The sequence below is a fragment of the Cherax quadricarinatus genome, chromosome 72 (genome assembly GCF_038502225.1).
Source record: "Cherax quadricarinatus isolate ZL_2023a chromosome 72, ASM3850222v1, whole genome shotgun sequence".
Classification (NCBI taxonomy): domain Eukaryota; kingdom Metazoa; phylum Arthropoda; class Malacostraca; order Decapoda; family Parastacidae; genus Cherax; species Cherax quadricarinatus.
In genome coordinates, this window is record NC_091363.1 from 5,743,821 (window position 1) to 5,756,187 (window position 12,367).

At 43.1% G+C, this 12,367-nt stretch overlaps 1 protein-coding gene across 5 annotated transcripts in view; it reads left to right on the forward strand.

Annotated features, from left to right (window-relative positions):
* LOC128701359 (leucine-rich melanocyte differentiation-associated protein) overlaps window positions 1-12,367 on the forward strand; it is a 58,788-nt gene that overhangs the window by 39,155 nt on the left and 7,266 nt on the right. For 3 of the 5 annotated variants that reach the window (XR_008408905.2, XM_053795053.2, XM_053795056.2), the window contains exons 6-7: window positions 6,879-7,020; window positions 10,153-10,240. Coding sequence is in view for 4 of the 5 variants with exons in the window: in XM_053795053.2 (XP_053651028.1) it covers window positions 6,879-7,020; window positions 10,153-10,240 (230 nt within the window). In the remaining variant the exon portion in view is untranslated. The remainder of the gene's footprint in view (window positions 1-6,878; window positions 7,021-10,152; window positions 10,241-12,367) is intronic. The other 2 variants (XM_053795054.2, XM_053795055.2) reach the window with 1 other exon arrangement.

Genomic DNA, 12,367 nt, shown 5'->3' on the forward strand with positions numbered 1-12,367 from the left:
TAACATGCCAGGAGATTGAATTGAGTACAGTAAAATATATATCAGGTGCTGATAATGCAGGCATTATAACATTGCAACCAGCCTCCTGGTCCATTTTGAGGTTTGAACTGTTGGATTATGGGCCAGTACACTTAAGAACATAAGAAAGGAGGACCACTGCAGTAGGCCTGTTGGCTCATACTAGGCAGGTCCTTCACAATCCATGCCATTATTAGGACATTTGCCCAGCCCAACTTTCAGCACTACCCAAGAAATAAGCCCTGATAACTCCATTCACTCGCATGCAATCCCACTCAAATCCGACCCCTCTCACTCGTGTATTTATCCAACCTAAATTTGAAACTACCCAAGGTCCTAACTAGGCAGACTGTCCCACTCATCAACTCCCCTATTTCCAAACTAATACTTTCCTATATCCTTTCTAAATTTAAACTTCTCTTAATTTGAATCCATTATTGAGGGTTCTCTCTTAGAGAGATATCCTCAAGACCTTATTTATATCACCTTTGTTAGTACCCATCTTCCACTTGTACACTTCGATCATGTCTCCTCTCATTCTTCATCTTACAAGTGAATGTAATTTAACCCTTTGACTGTTGCAAGTCCCTTTCTGAAATTGTCATTATATGTCGCAAAAGTTTTGGAAAAAAAATATTTTTCTTATGAAATGATAGAGAATCTTTTCCCAATAGTAATGACACCAAAAGAACGAAATTTGGTCAGAAACTCTCAGAATTACGCTCCTGCGAAGTTAGCGGTCTCGGCGACTTATACACATCGGCAATTTCGCCGACTTTGAGCCCTGTTTGTGCCCAATTCCATTGTTCCAGTTGACCAAACTCATAGCTATTTCTTTAGAGCTCCATTTTTTCTATCGGTTGAGTACAAGAAACCGCCCATTTACCGATTTGAACTACCCAATAAAGTGGTCAGAAATTGGGAATTTGGCCAATTTCACACAAATTAAAAAAGATGCCAATTTCAAAATAGGGTCCAGAATAAACAATGTAGACATTCTTGGCACTAAAATATCATATCCTCTGTTCATTAGTCATATCTCTAGGCCTCTCTTATATTACTATTGTTTTCTATTTTGATTTTTATTCATACAAAAAAAAATACAAAATTTACTGTTATGCAGACTACTGCATTATTGTACAAATGGTATAAATAAAATCGGTGCACTAGTGAAAGAATATTAGACTCCCCAGTTGACGTGTATTGGACGTGTGGTGTAATTTGCTTACTCCTGAACATTGGTAAAAATCAAACATTTCCGCTATTTTGATCTCAATTTCAAGGTCTTTTTCATCGTGAAAGTAATGAAAATCACCTCTATTTCTGTAATATGTTTTCCATTTTATCACCCGAGACCATGAAAATGAGAATACAGTGATAAATACTATATGAAAATACACCTCAAAGTTGGCGTTTTAATCCAAAAAAACGGTCCTTTTTTTTTTTCTCATGCACTGCATGCTGCAGGATTTTTATGTGGTGCACACTGACCACACAGACCCATTCTCTCACATGTGGGCCTACCAGCTTTCTCCTGCTTGATTTGAAGCCGCTAGAATTTACGCGTATAAATACGTCAGAAACAGTGGCGCGTAAGACGTATATATACGACGTAAACAGTCAAAGGGTTAAGGGACTTCAATCTTTCTTCATATGGAAGAGTTCTAATGCTATGAATTAATTTTGTCATTCTTCGTTGAACGTTTTCTAACGAATTTATATCCATTCTGTAATATGGAGACCAGAACTGAGCTGCGTAATCTAGGCGAGGCCTTACTAATGATATATAAAGCTGTAGTATAACCTCTGGACTTCTGATGCTTATACTTCTTGATATAAATTCCAGTAATCTGTTTGCCTTATTACGTATGATTAGGCATTGCTGTCATGGTACAAGGTTGCTGTTTACCATAACCCCAAAGTCCTTTTTGCCATCCGAATGGCTAAGTTCTACATTATTTAACTTATAAGTACTAGGATTATGGACACTCCCAAGCTTCAGAACCTTGCATTTATTTACATTGAACTGCATCTGCTACTTTTCTGACCAAGAATTGAAGTTCCATGACATCTACATTTGAATCAGTTATCCTACCTATCTTTGTGTCATTGGGGAATTTGCTCATATCGCTAGTAATTCCCTTATCAAGATCATTGATCTTTCTTTCTTTCAACACACCGGCCGTATCCCACCGAGGCGGGGTGGCCCAAAAGGAAAAAACGAAAGTTTCTCCTTTTACATTTAGTAATATATACAGGAGAAGAGGTTACTAGCCCCTTGCTCCCGGCATTTTAGTCGCCTCTTACAACACGCATGGCTTACGGAGGAAGAATTCTGTTCCACTTCCCCATGGAGATAAGAGGAAATAAACAAGAATAAGAACTAGAAAGAAAATAGAAGAAAACCCAGAGGGGTGTGTATATATGTGCTTGTACATGTATGTGTAGTGGGACCTAAGTGTAAGTAGAAGTAGCAAGACGTACCTGAAAACTTGCATGTTCATGAGACAGAAAAAAGGACACCAGCAATCCTACCATCATGTAAAACAATTACAGGCTTTCGTTTTACACTCACTTGGCAGGACGGTAGTACCTCCCTGGGCGGTTGCTGTCTACCAACCTACTACCTAGGAAGATCATTGATATATATTATAAACAACAGCAGGCCCAAGACCGATCCCTGCGGAACGCCACTTGTTACAGATCCCCACTCGGATTTAACCCCATTTATACACACACTGCTTCCTATTGGTGAGCCATGACTTGATCCATGAGACCACTTTTCCTCTAGTGCTATGAGCAGCCACTTTCTTTAACAGTTTCTGATGTGGTATGCTATCAGAAGCCTAACTAAAATCCAAATAAACAATATCAAATTCTTTATCATGATCAGTGGCCTCAAAAGCCTTTCTGAAAAAAGTTAATACGTAAATTAGTTAGGCAGGAATGGCCCCTGGTGAATCCATGTTGAGTATCATTATCAAATTATGCCTGTTAAGATGGCTTCTTATATTATTAGCTATAATCGAATCTAATTTGCCTACAATAGAGGTTAGGCTTATTTGGCAGTAATTTGACGGTAACGGCTTGTCTCCTGCTTTAAAAATAGGAATTATATTAGGACCCATAACACACATTTCATTCATCGATACATCCACACCTCATGAAGTGCAAACCTAAATAATGGACCAGTATGTCAGCTGAAGTGCTCTGCTGCTTCCATCATCGACACTTGATATAAGATTCCTTCTTGTTCTTGCCTCATTCTTCTTGAGTATATGGGTACAAAGCATGTTATATATGACTTGTTAAAGCTGTCCTGAGTAAAATGTCTCCCAAATAAAAGCTTGTTGTGCATATTGTCTTTATACCAATAACTGCCCTGTTTGTTGACTGCCAGATATATTAATAACTGTTGCTCACTCAATCAGTGTTTTCCACTGTACTTCCTACCTCTAGGACTCAAGTCTGACCAACCAGTTTCCCTGGTTGGGAAACTGGGCACCTCTTGATGAAATACCCACAAGTTAGACGGATGTGGCCAATATGGAGGCAGGAGAGTGTAGTCTCCCAACCTCAGCATCGATGATAAGGCCAGAAACCTAAACTTGGCTTGATGGAATATAATTTAAGTCATACGGGACCAACAGTGTTGCCAGTGGTTGCGAAGGTGGTTAGAGATTACAGCAAAATAGTCTGAGTAGGGAATACCTCTGTATGAAACTGGGAGGTCATGTACTGCTGACCACACGGCAGAATGCCTGCTCATTTCCCTGAACATCAACATGATCAGAGACCCTGCAGAAAATTATTTCTTTGTTTTTGCTAGAAATGTGGTGCAACCAAATTTTTTAATAGCTTGCAAAGCACTAAAGGAGTCGGAGACTACTACAAACATTGAGGTAGGCATATGTGATACGAATAATTGCAATAAGAATTCCATACTGTTCAGCTGTAAAAATGCTAGCCAAGTCTAATAAATGCCCTTGCACAATGCTCTCCAGGAACACTGCTGCAAACCCAACACTGTCAGAGGATTTAGAACCATCAGTGCTTACTGCATTGGCATGAGAATGAGACCAGAAATGGTTGAGAAAAAGGAAGCGAGAAGCAATTGTAGGTATTTGAGCTTTCACACATGACAGTGGGGAAGAACAGACATGAGCTGTCGGAGCTTCCCACGTGGTGAGAGAAAAGTTATATGCTAAATGACGTGTTAAGGGGGCAGCTGAAGAGAAGTCAAGAGTGAGTGAAGACGATGAGAAAAGACGTAGTAAACCGGGGCAGTGAAGAAAAAATAGACCTTTGCTAACATCACTTACTATCCTGTATGTTGAAGGATCGTGACGATTGTGAGAGCTGAACTAACAGAGGCAGTGGGTATCATAGTGATCGTTCAAGGATGGAACATTTGCTTCTGCACATAGGCTTTTGACAGAAGAGTGAAAAGCACCTAGACAGTCAGTCTCTAATGATGTATGGGATCAAGTTTAGAAAGAGTTGTGGGAGAGGCTGCAGAATATATCTGGCTACCATAGTCTAGTTTCAATAAAATTAGGGCCGAATGCAGTTAGTTCGACGATCCGCCCCAATGAAAGATGAGTGAGGGTTTTAAGGAGGTTCACCTGGCTATGGCAAGTTGCTTTCAGGGAGGTAATGTAAGGTTTCCGGGACAGCTGACAATCAAACAGGAGGATGAGAAAACTGACCATATCGCTTACAGGGATACTGGAATCGTATAGAACTTCTGGTGAAAGCAATTTGGTGCGTTTTAGCACCATCTACTACCTCTAGCCTCCTAGCTGAAACATTCAAAACCCATACTTAACACCCATACAGCAGTGGTTGGTACCATTATTCTCTGGTATACAGTGGACCCCCGCATAACGATATTAATCCGTTCCTGAGAGCTCATTGTTATGCAAAATTATCGTTATGCGAATGAATTTTCCCCATAAGAAATAATGGAAATCAAATTAATCCGTGCAAGACACCCAAAAGTATGAAAAAAAAAAAATTTTACCACATGAAATATACATTTTCCTACACACAAAGAGAAGGATACATGCACAATAGTAGAGAAGTACATGCACAATATATATTGTGCATGTACTACTCTACTAAATGAAGAATAAATGACACTTACCTTTATTGAAGATGCAGCAATGACTGATGAGACACTGTGTCCTGGGAGTGCCTTTTCCTCCTGAGTACTGTAGGTCCTGTTTGGCATTTTCTTCCAGAACAGGCCTTATCACACTGTGTATGCCACTACGATTCTTAAATCTCTCAAACCAACCTTTGCTGGCTTTAAATTCACCAATATGAGCACTAGTTCCAGGCATTTTTTCCTGTTCACCTGGGTGTTAGTCGACTGGTGTGGGTTGCATCCTGGGAGACAAGATTAAGGACCCCAATGGAAATAAGTTACAGTCTTCGATGACACTGACTTTTTTGAGTTATCCTGGGTGGCTAACCCTCTGGGGTTAATTGTTTCTTGGTATTCTCAATAAGCCACACCAACAACGGTGCTACAGCAGCAGCAGCAGCAGCTGACAGTGCTACAGCAGCAGCAGACGGTGCTACAGCAGCAGCAGACAGTACTACAGCAGCAGCAGACGGTGCTACGGCAGCAGCAGACAGTACTACAGCAGCAGCAGCTGACGGTGGTACAACAGCAGCAGCAGCTGACGGTGCTACAGCAGCAGCAGCAGACGGTACTACAGCAGCAGCAGCAGCTGACAGTGGTACAGCAGCAGCAGCAGCTGACAGTGGTACAGCAGCAGCAGATGGTGCTACAGCAGCAGCAGACGGTACTACAGCAGCAGCAGCAGCAGCAGCTGACGGTGGTACAGCAGCAGCAGCAGCTGACAGTGCTACAGCAGCAGCAGCAGCAGCAGCTGACGGTGCTACAGCAGCAGCAGCAGCTGACGGTGCTACAGCAGCAGCAGCAGTTGACCATGGTACCACAGTATTTCGATAATATTTCTCACCCTTTTTACCACAGGGTTGGCTCTAGAAGCTTTCTTTGGGCCCATGGTCACTTATTTTGCAGATAAAATCACCAAAAACGCTTTAATAATACGAAATGTTCCGATTGTATGCTTGGATGTTACCGTGGAGGCTGGCTTGTAGACAATGCCACCGGCGGAACATGTGAGGCTGGCTCAGGCCGCACATTAGACGCGTCTCAGACGAATAGTGTTGAGCGGGTTTTTTAGCGGTATGCGAGGCAAAATCTTAGCGATAAAATGTATCGGTATGCGGATTTAACGTTATGTGATGCCAACGGTATGCGGGGTTCCACTGTATTTTCCTTATTGCCTCCGTGGATAAAGTTGTTTGTGTCCACAAATGCTTCAGTGCACCACCCACCTGTTTCCCTTCATCAGTTTTATATTTCATCACATCTCTCATAATCATCTGCCGACTGGTTAGCCTAACTTGTGTCCTGGAGACGGAAAATATGATGCCTTCACTCTGGCGGATGCTGGGGAACGGGTTATATGTTGCAGTTTGGAAAGTCATCCAAGCTGTATCAGTGTGCTTCTGGGAAGACAGTGGTAGTTAATGACTATTCCCAGATATCTGAACATGTGTATTTCCTTGATACTCCCTTCCTCCAATCTCTCATTGCCTATATTTTTTTGATACTCCCATCACTTTCTCTTTTCCATTTTCACTTTTATTCCCCCTTTCATGCATATATTGTACAAATGCACCAACCACTCCAAAAATATATCCCTGCCTGGTTTTAACATTTCTGTCTTAATCCCATCTATCTCGGCTGCATTACCTCCTTTCATTTAACCCACAGCCTCGTGCACCTCCTCCACATTCACATCTGTTGATATTTGCAGAGGTATGATGGAATGGGTGGTTCACTGTTGCCCACAGAAGGGAATCGTACAGCCAAGAAAAACCCAGTGGACAGCAGGGAGATGAATGGCACAGTTGGAAAACGAGGTATACCAGACATTCTCTCGCCCATGACCCACACTGGTGAGTATGGCACACATGTACTCATTCCCTTAGGAAAGGGATTGATAGACTTAGTTGCCTATAGAACTGGGATAACATAACTAAAGAAAGCGAAAAATGTAGACATTTGGTACATGCTTGCAAGATCAAGACAGAAGAAAGTTGAAATAGTAGAGACCATGAAGGAATATGGGTACAGAATTCAGTTAGGATAAGTCCTGAAAAGGGGAACTTGAAGCACAGATCTCATGGTGATTGAATTAAATGAAGAAAAAAGGTGAAAGGGTAAGGAAATAGTTTGAAGAATATATTGAGAAAGCTAGATAATATTTTGCTACTCCATGTAGATAATACATATGTTACTGAATGTGATGTGAAAATATTTTTATTTATAGCATGTATGTACATGAATGGAGCAAAATAGGATGACTTGGAGGGTGTATAAATCTAGTAGAGGGAAGGAGGGGTAGGGAGTCATTTAAGAAAAGGATGAAGGGGGTAAAAAGAGGTTTTGTGTACAAGGGGCTTGGATACATAGCAGGCATGTGTGTGTGTTAAATAAGAGTGAATGGAGACGAATGGTTTTTAGAACTTGACAAGTTATTGGAGTGTGAGCAGGGTACTATTTTATGAAGGGATTCAGGGAAACTGGTTAGCTGGACTTGAGCCCTAGAGGTGGGAAGTACACTGCCTGCACTTTAAAGGAGGGGGATTCAGACACTTGCTGTTTGGAGTGACATCTTAGCTGTCATATCTGAGCACTTCTGCAAAGACAGAGATAGTGTGTGAATGATGGTGACTGTCTTTCTTTTTCGGGTCACCCTGCCTTGCTGGGAGATGGCCGACATGTTAAAAAATATATATTAATGCCAATCGAACAATAACAAAAAAAAAAATTTACAAATACAGTGGACCCCCGCATAACGATTTTAATCCGTGCAAGAGGGGTAATTGTTATGCGAAATAATCGGTATGTGAATGAATTTTCCCCATAAGAAATAATGGAAATAAAATTAATCCGTGCAAGACACCGAAAAGTATGAAAAAAAAAATTTTTTACCACATGAAATATACATTTTCCCACACACAAAGAGAAGGATACATGCACAATAGTAGAGTAGTACATGCACAGTATATATTGTGCATGTACTAGTCTACTAAATGAAGAATAAATGACACTTACCTTTATTGAAGATGCAGCAATGACTGATGAGACACTGTGTCCTGGGAGTGCCTTTTCCTCCTGAGTACTGTAGGTCCTGTTTGGCATTTTCTTCCAGAACAGGCCTTATCACACTGTGTATGCCACTACGATTCTTAAATCTCTCAAACCAACCTTTGCTGGCTTTAAATTCACCAATATGAGCACTAGTTCCAGGCATTTTTCCCTGTTCACCTGGGTGTTAGTCGACTTGTGTGGGTTGCATCCTGGGAGACAAGATTAAGGACCCCAATGGAAATAAGTTAGACAGTCTTCGATGACACTGACATTTTTGGGTTATCCTGGGTGGCAAATCCTCTGGGGTTAATTGTTTCTTGGTATTCTCAATAAGCCACACCAACAACGGTGCTACAGCAGCAGCAGCAGCTGACGGTGGTACAGCAGCAACAGACGATGCTACAGCAGCAACAGACGATGCTACAGCAGCAACAGACGATGTTACAGCAGCAGCAGACGATGCTACAGCAGCAGCAGACGATGCTACAGCAGCAACAGACGATGTTACAGCAGCAGCAGACGATGCTACAGCAGCAGCAGCAGCTGACGGTGGTACAGCAGCAACAGACGATGCTACAGCAGCAACAGACGATGTTACAGCAGCAGCAGACGATGCTACAGCAGCAGCAGCAGCTGACGGTGGTACAGCAGCAACAGACGATGCTACAGCAGCAACAGACGATGTTACAGCAGCAGCAGACGATGCTACAGCAGCAGCAGCAGCTGACGGTGGTACAGCAGCAACAGACGACGCTACAGCAGCAACAGACGATGTTACAGCAGCAGCAGACGATGCTACAGCAGCAGCAGCAGCAGCTGACAGTGCAGCAGCAGCAGCAGCTGTACCACCAATAGTAGCGATGGTTGATTGGGGTTTATTATACAACCTGGCCAGCTCGGAGACACGCACTCCACTTTCATACTTATCAATGATCTTTTTCTTCATCTCTATTGTAATTCTCACCCTTATTGCTGTAGGGTTGGCACTAGAAGCTTTCTTGGGGCCCATGGTCACTTATTTTCCAGAAAAAGCACCGAAAACACTGTAATAATACGAAATATTCCGATTGTATGCTTGGATGTTACCGCGGAGGCTGGCTGGTAAACAATGCCACCGGCGGAACATGTGAGCGTGGCTCAGGCCGCACATTGGACGCGTCTCGGACGAAAATCGGTGAGCGGGTTTTTAATCGGTATGCGCGGCAAAATTTTTGCGATTAAAGCAAGCGGTATGCGGATTAATCGCTATGTGATGCCATCGTTATGCGGGGGTCCACTGTACAGTGGAACCTCTGTTTTCATCATTAATTTGTTCCAGAAAGTCTGGTGAAAACCAAATTCGACAAAAACTGAAGTAATATTCCTATAAAAAATAATGTAAATCCAATTAATCTATTTCGGACACCCAAAAGTATTAACAAAAAATACATTTTATAGAGAATAACCATAATTTTACATACAAAAAAAAAAAGAAATATAAAGGACTAATGAAATGGATAAATGAACATTTAATATAACTTTTACCTTTATTGAAAACACTTGCTGGCATATGGAAGATGCGAAGAAAGGAGAGGGAGGAGGAGAAGTTATTGGTTGGAAGGGGAATCCTCCTTCATAAGGATTTCAGGTATCAAGTCCCCATTCGGGGTTACTTGCCTTTTACTGGCACTGGACCCCTGTTGCACAAAAAGCTGTCCAGAGAGGTCTGTTTCTGGTGTCTCTTAAGATTTTCCTAACATGGGACAAGGTATTGTCGTTGAACATGTTGCAGACATGGCTTGGAACAGCTTTGTCAGGGTGATATTTCTCCACAAAACTTTGCAACTCACTCCACTTTGCACACATGTCCTTAATCACTGAAGAAGGCACATTTTTTCCTCTTCCTCCTACTCCTCTGAAACAGTTTTCTCAGCTACAATCTGTTGCTGTTCCAGTTGAAGGTGTTGCAGCTCTTCAGTGGTTAGCTCTTCCCTGTGGTCGTCCGCCAACTCTTCCACATCCTGGCCACTCGCATCCAACCCTGTACGTACTTTGCTTCGAGTTTTTTCTTGAATTCTATCATGTTTCTCACCTTCTTTATCAAAGAGCTGACACTCGAAACTTTCTTTAGCAGTCACACACGATAAACAAGCACAAAAAACAATGGACTATTACGAAATGTTTCTGATGAATGTGCAGGGTAATGCTCACTCGACGAGAAACAAAGCCAGACTGACTCAGAATGTGTGGGATACTTTGTGTGGGCATGGGTAGGCGGACACATTCAGTATGGCGGACCAACGAAAACTGGGGCAAAATTTTGACAAAAAAAGTCATAGAAAACCGAATTCAAAGAAAACCAGGGCAAACGGAAACCGAGGTTCTTCTTCTTCTGTTGGGGTTTCAGGGCCACTGACAGCATATGCCGTATTGAGCCTGGCCGTCCAGTGCTAGGAGAGGGAATACCGACCAAAGTGGAAGAATGTCTTGACTAATATCATATGTCTCTGATACGTCCTGAAGCCAGCAGGAAGGAGCAGGTACAAGCCAATATCTCCTGACGGTCCAGAAGGGGAAACCCCTCCCCGTTGAGGAGAACAGGTAGAGTGAAAGTGTGCACCCCAAGTGTGCGGAAGGCCGCACGGAGAGTAGTCCGTGCAGAGTGATAACGTGGGCACCACAGCAGGAAGTATTCCACTGTCTCAGGCTGTGAGGGACACCACTGGCAGTACGGAGAGTCCGTCATCCAAAGGCGATATAGATGAGCCGCCAGTCGCGAGTGCCCGACTCGAAGGCGAGTCAGTACAACGTCCACCGAGCGGTTGGGATGGCGAGCCCAAGGGCAGGGGCCATTAAAAGTTCGGACAGAGCCCAACGCCGAAGAAGAGAGGGAGTGTGCAAGGCCCTCTTGCCACTGATGACTGATTCCCTTCCAGACAGCCCTTGTGAAATCACTATGGCCCAGGGCAAGAGGGATAACAGTAGGAAGTGTGTGCACGAGGGAGGCCGCCCGATCTGCCACTTCATTTCCCCAGATTCCAACATGGGCGGGAACCCACTGAAGGAAGATGCTCCAACCTGGGCTCCGGAAGAAGCGCAGGAGAGATTGTGTCTGACAAACGAGGACAAGCAGTGATCGTGGACGGGCAGAGCACAAAAGTGCCAGGGAAGATTGGGAATCAGAGAAGAGGACCAGAGGTTGTGGGAGAATGTGATCTAGGACAAAAGCCAGAGCCTGGTGAATGGCGAAGAGCTCCCCTGCCAGAACAGAATGAGCAGGGTCCAACCGCTACGTTTGACACAGGGAGAGATTAGCGAAGAAGGCAGCAGATGATATCGAAGGGGAAGAGGACCGTGCCGAGCCATCCGTGTAGACGGAGAATGAAGAGCCATGTGTAATAGAGCGAAACTCTTCAAACAGAAATGCAACTAACTGAGGGGGTTCCCTGTTCCTGTAATGCCAATCCAGGTGGATGTATCGTGTCAGGTCCAGCCAGGGGGGTGCAGGAGAGTGGAGAGGGGAGGGTGTCACCACAAGTGCAGGAAGAGTAAGGCAGGTCAGAGAACGCTGGGCCCTAGCTACAAAGGAAGGCTGAAACCGAGGTTCCAATGTAATAGTACTGTGTACTCTATGTACTAAATCTGTATGGTTCATATAACTGGGTAAAGGTTAGTTAATATAAAATCAAGACTATAGTTGATGCCATTGGTTAGTTTCCATTAAGTCCATGAGTCTTCATTAGATGTGGGACTTTGTGATGGAAGTGAATCAGTACATCACCATTATACTGTTACTTTATTCTATTGGATAATTACATTGTAGGAACAAAGGTTCTGTGTTCATGGTAGAGAGCAGAGGATTAACCTTTGTGATTTAAAAAGAGGCTTGAAGAGGACTTCAGATTATTAACCTAGAATCACTGTTAACACAAGAGACCCCAAAATGGTCGAGCATTGTGGCTTAATTTTGTTGAGATCACAGCGTTTGGGGTATAGGAGCATCTGCTTAGAGCCAAGGAGAGGATAAGTCCAATTCCTTGAATCAAAGAGTCCCTCACATTAACATCAAGAAATATCCTATGAGGCACTTCAAATGCATTGTGGATGAGTATAGGCTCAGTATTCAAGATTCAAGCTAGGGATTCCCATAAGGCCTCCCAAAACCTGAGT